Below are 7,451 nucleotides of genomic sequence, written 5' to 3'. Positions count from 1 at the left end.
GAACATGGACTCTGAACTCTCCCTCCACAACAGCAAACTCCCATAGGAAAGTTAGAACATGTGCTTGAGACATCATGGAAGGAGGACTGATAGCATGGCAGAAATAAAAACAGAGCAGGGCAAAGGAGACAGAGGAACAAGGTTCAGTGGGGCCTCTGCTGCAGGAAACCAATATGGGGATAGATCATTATTTGGGTCAAATCAGAAAAGGAGAAGGGATTAGTAGGGGAGAAGAAGCCAAAAGAAGGTGTTCAGGTTTGCAGGAAGAGCAAAGACTCACAGAATTAGTATGCCACTAATGGCCATTTTGATTGATTATCTGAAGATACTGTGGCCAAATATCATTACACAACTGAATAAGTTTTGGTGGCTGTAGGGCTGGTGAAGAGGTTTAAAATTCTCTGTAGACACATATTTTTTTTCTTCTTCTTCTTCTTCTTCTTTCTTTTTCTTTCCTTTCCTCTCTTTCCTTTTTGGTTTGTTTGTTTCAGTTAGGGATGTTCCTTGGCTTCAGGTGCACTGCAACCCGTGAGGGCACCTTCTTCACTTACTTAACTGTCTTTGCCCCATGAGTTCAGCGAGAGCACCCTGGCTCTGACCTGACCTGACTTTGTACCTGGTACTCTGAGGGTGAAGAGTGAGGCGGGTTTGGTAATGGCAGTATTTGGGGCGAGCGGTGGTGCCAGGGTTTGAACCCAGGGCGCTCTTCCTGTGAGGCCTATACATGACCCCTTTGTATTTTGGGAGGCAGGAACTCGCTAAGTGGTGGAGGCTGGCCTCAAAGGAAATCACAAGCGATCGATCCTCTGTCCTGGGGCCGCTCTCCCTCCCTGAGTGTTTTGAGGTGGCATGTTCTGAAGTCCCTCCGTGGTGGTGAGGACCTGGTTGGGAGCCGAGCCTCCTTGGGAGAGAAAGGGGAGTTGGTTCTATGTGTTTTGGTGACTCCCCAGCAGTTTCTGCTACCTGCCTGGTTTGTGTGAGGGAGAGGGATTTTCTGGGAGCCTGCCTGGGGTGTGTCTCCCAGGGCTGGGGACTGCCTTGCAGCTCTTTGCCCCCGGCCCCGCTCTGTCTGTCGGTCCGGCCAGGGTTCCCCGGGCCCAGCCCTCTCTGAGTCCCGCGGGGCCCCCGCCGCCTCCTCCCAGTTCTGCCCTCCCCTCTCCGCTCCCTGCGTCTAAATGGGGAGGTCCAGAGGAGTGGTCCGAGGGGACTCGGGGGCCAGGCCGATCACCTGTGTTTGGTAGAACTCCCCCCGCCCCCCCCCGCCCCCCCGTTTTCTCGAGTGAGGGATCCCGTTCTATTCCCCGTCCTGCAGCGTCACCTAGTGGATTCAGTTTCGGAAGAAGGTGTAGCAGAGCCTGAGACGGGAACCAACTAGAGTTAGCTCTCGCGAGACCTTTGTGGGTGCCGGCGGCGAGCGTCAACTCTCGCGAGACCTGTGTGGGCGGCGGCAAGATACCGTTCTCGCGAGGAGGCCTGGGTGGGCGGTGGCGGTGGCGCTGGCGCTGGCGCTGCTTGGTGGGTGGGACTTGCGGTCCCGGGCGACTTGGGGGGAGGGGGGGGGAGGAGGAGGAGGAGGAGGAGGGTCCTGGCAAGTGGCTGGCAGGCGGGTTGGTGGGGGCGTGGAGTAGTGGCGGCCGCTCTTCCTTCCTTCCCCCTCTGTCCTTCCCAGCTCCTCTGGAAATCACCATCCTGCAAAGGAACCTAAACCGAGCTGGAGCTTCCTGCCCCGCTCCTGTGGCACCGCCCCGCCCCACGGCGCCCCCGCGGGGGACACCCCCCCGCCGCCGCCGCCTCCCTTTTGGTTTTTGTTTTGGTGGGTTGAGCCCGGTGCCTCTCGCCAGCCCGCTGACTGCGAGGCGGTCCGTGTCAAATCACACACTCGCTGGCTCCCAGTGAAAATAGAGTGGTGGCCTCAGGAAGCAGTGAGGTCCCTCGGTCTCTCTCCCCGCATCTTGTGGGAGAGCCTTTACTCTGCTCAGCTGATCTCCGTGCGGGCTCCGAACTGCTTATCCTGCAGGCACCTGCAAGGTTCTTGCCCTAAAAGGCCTTGAAGCTTCCTCAAAGTGGGGAGTAGCCATGATTCACTTACGCCTGAGCCCACAGTCCAGTTGGAGGGATGGCCCTAAGAGTGCGGCGGGATTAGGCCCACTGATCTGTGTCCCATGATCTGGCGAACTCTGTGACTACTGTGTACCATCCAAAGCATGGACGGCCTGTGTATGTCAGCTGCGGCATTGATTTATCTTTCCCCCCTTGGTGATCATGGGGATGGAACCGCAGGGTCGCTGAACGCTGAGCTCCTGAGTCACATACATTCCCCCTCCTTTTCAATGTGTGTGTGTGTGTGTGTGTGTGTGTGTGTGTGTGCGTGTCTATATTTATACAGGCGTAGGTTTAAGGTGAGTTAGGGTTAGTTAGTGGTCTTGGGGAATGGAACGACCGTCACGTGATTACGAATGAAAGGACAAGGTAGGAGGCCTTGGTAGGGGCCTCCTCCGATCTGGAAAGTATCAAGCTGGGTCACTGGGTTGCGGTGGCGGGTGGAAGCCTGACAAACCAAACAAATGACCCGGACCGATGAATGAATGAAAAGCAAACATGGATTTAGTTTTCGTACTTCGCGCTGCCTTGGATTGGGGAGGGGGTGTGTTGTCGGAATGGCACGTGTACTGAAGCATCTTTTCCAGGGTGAGTTCAGTGAGAGCACCCTGTTCCTGGTGAGAGTGATTGAGGCACATGGCACATCCTGCTCCTCTGGAGTCACCTATTGGACTCTGAGATAGGGAGAGAAGAAGAGAGGGAGATGGGGGGGAGGGTGCACGCAGCAGCAGTGGCGGTGGGGGTCGGGGAGACCCCGAGGGGGAGGGAGGAGAGAGGGAGAGAGATTGTGTGTAGGGGGGGGGCGGCGGCGGCGGCGGCGGCGGCGGCGGGTGGGTGTCGTAGGTGTGGGTTGTGGTCCAGGGCACCCCTCTCCTCTGGAGGGAAGCGGCCTGTAGGCTCGCTCGCTCCCTCCCTCCCTCCCTCCCTCCCTCCTTTCCTTTGCAAGCGTGGAATCTCCGACCTGCTCTGTGGGTTTCTTGACCTGGATGCTTCCGTCAGCGGGAACGATTGGAATGAAATGAACTGAAATGAAATCATATTAGGACACCATCCCCGGAAGTCCTGGTATTCTCTCTTTGGACTTGGGGCATGAACCCAGACTTGTCTTTCGGTCTCTCAGAGTCTCTCTTGCCTGCTTCTCCCTTTCCCCGGCAGCGAGAGGGTGGAATCGGAGCGATGATTGTTCCGTTTCCTCGCGTGTCCTCCTTTCGTGGTTTCGGTTTTGCAGGCGGTCCGAGACCGCCCCTGTGTCCCCGCCGGGCTTTCTAGGGCCTCTGGGCAGAGCGGTGGCTGCTCGTGCCCCTCGGGGCGGGGGGGGGGGTGGTGGCTGGCAGGGCGCCCCGGCTGGTGGGGCACGTCCTGGTGGCTTTCTACGCCCCCTTCGGAGCTGGTCCCGCTGACACGGAACGACGTTCCGAGTCTCTTGTGCCTGATGTTGGTGGCGGTTGTCGGGCTCCACCTGGTGGCCGCTTTTATACGAACTTCTCGCATTCGGAAGTCACCAAGGAGTGACATGTGGTGGCGGTGACCGAGACAGAGTCCCAGGAGTTGGGTGACACCAGCGGAACTGCCGCCGGCCTGCTGGGGCGGGCTTGTGTGACCTACTGGCGGGAGGTTGGACCGGCAGGCATAGTGTGCGGGTTGCCTGTCTGCGCGCTCCAGGGCCCGGGAAACGTTGGGTGGCAGCCCGAGCGGGTCGACCAGCACTCCCAGGCGCTGTCCCCGGGACCTGAAGAGAGCGGAGCGGAGCCGGGCGGGGCGGGGCCGCGTCGCACGGGTTGGTTTGGCCCGGGAGGACGACAGGGGGCCCGCACGGCCTTCTTTGACCGAGCCCTGGCGAGAGCAGCTGGGGACTCCCTTGCGCGGGTTGGGCCGGGGACCGCGGCAGGGGCTCGCGTCCCCATCCGTCTGGGTCCTGTCCTGGCTGGTGTCGGCAGGGACTTAGGTTTTCTTTTGAGTGCTGTGGGCCTTGGGACTTTGCTTTTCTTTTTTCTTTTACTTTTTTTTTTTTTTTTTTTTCCCCCTCCCTCTCTCCCTGCCTGCACCGGGCGGCCCAGAGGGTGCGGTGACCCGCCTGCCTACCCCTCGGTCCCTCGGTGGTGTCACCGTGTTCGTCTGAGGTGCCGTCCCGAGCCTGGCCTTCGTGCTATGCCGGAGCCCTTCTTCGGGGACCGGTCCCTCGAGTGCTCGTGCATCCGGGGAGAGGCATACCTGGTCCCGCTCCGGCTCGTCGTGGGGTCCGCGTCCCTCTTTCGTCCCTGTCACCTGGGGTCGACCAGTTGGCCCTAGGGGCTCTGGCTCTCTTGGCGACTGGGGTCAGGTCTGGGGACAGGTGGCCGTGACTCTCTTCCGGGAGGTCAGAGTGGTGACTGGACAGGTCCCCGTGGCCTCTGGTCATGATTGTTTCGTCCCAAGGTGGCCATTTTGTGCCGTCGGGTGGGTGCTGACACGTTGTCCTTTGGCGTGTGTCGCCGAAGGGGTTGGGACTTCTGGATGCGTGTGGGGGCTCTGGGCTACCGAGGACGACGGGGTGGCCCAGGCCCCTTCCCTCTTGAGCCGTCCGCCTGGGCCTGCGCGCCGGCTCTTGGGCATCTGGAGTGTCTCGGCCGCGGTGCCACCTCCGGTCTCTGGCACCCGAGGGCGGCGGGGGATGTGGCGGAGGTCCTTTACCACCGTGCGCTCCCTGCCGCGGGCACCGAGGGCGGTTTGTGACGACGCTCGTTTCCATGGCTCCGTGCCGCGTGTCAGGCGTTCTCCCGTCTGTGTCGTCTGCCGCTCTCCCTGGGGCGTGGGGCCGGCGAGGCCGAAGCAGGCTCCGTGTTGACGATGGTCCTCGCCGGGTCCCCCGCTCCCCGGGTCCCCCTCCCTCCTGTCGACCGATCGATGTGGTGACCTTGCGCTCTCCTGGGCTGGGCCAAAGCCGCGCCAGGCGAGGGACGGACGTTCATGGCGAACGGGACCGCTCTTCTCGTCCTGCCCGCGGGCCTCTCGCCTCTCCTCCACGTCCCTTGGCGGCGTGTGGAAGGCAGGGGTGCGGAATCCGGCCCCGACCCCGCCCTGGGGTCTGCTGACGCAGCGGATGCTTCTCGCTTGCCACCCCCTGTCGGTGGCCGGGCCGCGTGTGTGTGGCCCTCCCTCTGCCTTGGGGAGGGCTGCCGCCGCGCCACCGTGGCGCGCGAGTGCGCCTCTGCCTTGGTCCTCCGTGGTGCTCCTGGAGCGGTCCGGGTTGTCGTTTGAGGTGCCCGAGGCTGAGCCGGCGTGTTGCCGCTCCTCTTCCCGGCACTGCCGCTGAGGCCGCTGCCTCATGTCTGGTCTCCCCCGGCCCGTGGGGGTTTCCGAGGTGAGTGGCTGGAAAGAAAGACTGTTTCGTCTGGGGGGTCGAGGCGGTGAGCCCCGGCAAGGCGCCGGTCTCCCTTGTGGGGGCCGGTCGTTCTGCTGCCACCCCCTCCCCTGGTGTCGCATGGCGCCGGTGTGTGTGGGGGGGGAAGGCTTTGGAGGCGAGCGCGCGCCCGTGTGCTCTCCCCCTCGGTCGGGGAGATGTTGCACGGGCGCGGGAGCGATCGTGGCGGGCCGGGCTGGGCGACGCGGTGTCGCCCGGTGCCCCTGTGAGGACGGCTGCTCTGCCGTTGCCACCCGGTGGGGTGGGTTCCCGAGACGAACGGGGACCTTGTTGCTCCCCCGGCCGCGAACGCTCAAGGAGCCCCGTGCTCGCTGATACCGCAGACCCCCCCCATTGGCTGGGTGTCTCTCGGACGCCTGGGTGGCCCGGTGGGAAGTGCTGGGTCGGGTGCGGCCCGCCCTCAGTGAGGAAAGTTCTCTAGCGATCGGTGAAGGGGCGTGCCTCGTGTGGGGTGTCGGAGTCCCCGTTGGCCGTCCCTGCCTTGTGTGCGTTGTAGCCACTGACCCCGCCGCTATGTCGGCGTAGGCAAGAGTCCCCCCCTCCCGCGCCGACCTCCCGTGGGGGAAGGCGGGGAGGGAAAGGGGTCCGCCGGCTCCCCGCGGGTGGGGGCCGTGCGCCTGCTCTTTCGCCTACCGCGGCCCGCGCCTCCCCTCTCTGAGTCGGGGGAGGGTCCCGCTGGGCCTGGCCGGGCCGTCCGGCGTCGGGGGGGATCCCGTGTACGCGGCTTGGTGCCTCGTGCGGCCGCGTGCGTGCGCGCGGTGGGGCCGCATGGGATGTGTGTCGAGGAGGGGAAGGGACCCGTCCCGTTTCCCCGCGCCCTGCGGCGAGTGGCTCTCTGCCTGCCCCCGACCCGAGCCGCAGCCGGCGGGCGGCCTGCGTGTGTGCGGGCTGGGGCGGAGCTGCCGTGACCCCCCGGGGGCGTCCCGCGGGGGGGGGGGCGGCGGCGAGTGAGCGGTTCCCGGAGCTGGAGAATCCCGGGTTGTGGGCCTCGCCCGGCCCGAGGTTGGTGTCACCCGCTGGCGTTCGGAGGCCAGGCGTCTTGTCGCGTGGAGGGGACCGCCTGTGGTGGTGGGGTGGCGGGTCTCGTGGGAGGCTCCGGGGTTTGGACCGGAGGGCCGGGTCGGCGTCGCAGGCGGTGCGGGACCGCCCTCGCGTGTGGCGGTGGGACCCCGCGTGTTTTCCTGGCGGCCCGACTCTGCCCCGAGGTCTCCCCGGTTCTCTCTCTGCGTGTCCCTGCCCCCTCCGCCTCTGGTGGGCCCTCCATCTCGGCGTGGGTTGCCCCTCTCCTCGCTGCCGCCGATCCTCCCCTGGTGACCCGTCGCGGACGCGCTGCCGCCCCCTCCCGGGCTCGTCTCGGGTGTGGCGGTGGGCACGCTGGATGGGCGGTTGTCCCTGGGGATGCTCGTTCCGGTGCTGCGGGTTGAGGCTTGGGGCGCCCGCCGCTTTTGCGACGGCGGTGAGGCGGTGGGGCCGTGTCCCCTCCGCGAGGACCCTCCTGGGGGACCTGTTCCCGAGGGGCCCCGGCCGGCTCGTCCCGGGCCACGCGGGACCGCCACTGCGCCTGGCGGGTGCTGGCGGTGAGACCCCGTGTGCTGCCCTGGGTTCGGTCGGCCGGTGCGCCCGCGGTGGCTGGTTCCCCCGGGTCGGGGTTCCTCGGCGGGGTGGGCGGGTGCCCTCCCGCGTCCGCCGCCCTTCTGGTGCCGCTCCTCACGCCCCCGGGTGCCGCTGTCTCGCGCTGCCGGGCGGGCCCCGCCTGGTCTCTCTGACCCGGACCCGCCTGCTCTGTCGTCCCCTCCCGCGTGCGCTGCCGCGGGGGGCCCGACGCGGCCCCGTCTCCGGTCCGCCGCCGCTTTTCCGCTGGCGATGGCGTCGTTGTGTGTCGGCGCTCGGGGGGGGGACGCCGTGTCCGTTCCCCCACCGCGATGCGCGGGTCACCCGTCCGGTGCCGCGC

The 7,451-nt window shown here is 65.2% G+C and overlaps 2 protein-coding genes across 2 annotated transcripts in view; both read right to left on the bottom strand.

Annotated features, from left to right (window-relative positions):
• Nucleotides 1-2,582: 2,582 nt before the first annotated feature.
• LOC124973209 (uncharacterized) lies at nucleotides 2,583-4,498 on the bottom strand. Its single transcript, XM_047537290.1, has 3 exons — nucleotides 4,312-4,498; nucleotides 3,062-4,040; nucleotides 2,583-2,774 (listed from the first exon to the last, which is right to left on the bottom strand). Exons 1-2 carry the CDS (start codon nucleotides 4,496-4,498, stop codon nucleotides 3,217-3,219), a joined length of 1,011 nt encoding a protein of 336 aa, XP_047393246.1. The 3' UTR covers nucleotides 2,583-2,774; nucleotides 3,062-3,216.
• Nucleotides 4,499-5,917: 1,419 nt separating this feature from the next.
• LOC124973207 (collagen alpha-1(II) chain-like) overlaps nucleotides 5,918-7,451 on the bottom strand; it is a 45,969-nt gene continuing 44,435 nt past the window's right edge. Inside the window, exons 4-5 of the mRNA XM_047537289.1 lie at nucleotides 7,005-7,451; nucleotides 5,918-6,913 (exon numbers count right to left, since the gene is read on the bottom strand). The exon at nucleotides 7,005-7,451 is cut by the window's right edge and continues 124 nt beyond it. Coding sequence (XP_047393245.1) covers nucleotides 5,918-6,913; nucleotides 7,005-7,451 — 1,443 coding nt within the window. The remainder of the gene's footprint in view (nucleotides 6,914-7,004) is intronic.

Source organism: Sciurus carolinensis (genome assembly GCF_902686445.1).
Source record: "Sciurus carolinensis chromosome 14 unlocalized genomic scaffold, mSciCar1.2 scaffold_101_arrow_ctg1, whole genome shotgun sequence".
Taxonomy (NCBI): Eukaryota; Metazoa; Chordata; class Mammalia; order Rodentia; family Sciuridae; genus Sciurus; species Sciurus carolinensis.
This window is presented reverse-complemented; position numbering and strand designations above follow the sequence as displayed.

Coding starts and splice junctions, on each gene's coding strand:
- LOC124973209 (XM_047537290.1), bottom strand. CDS start 4,498: ATGACCAGAGGCCACGGGGACCTGTCCAGTCACCACTCTGACCTCCCG. Junction 4,041..4,311: donor ACGAGCCGGAGCGGGACCAG/GTATGCCTCTCC, acceptor AGAAAACCTAAG/TCCCTGCCGACACCAGCCAG.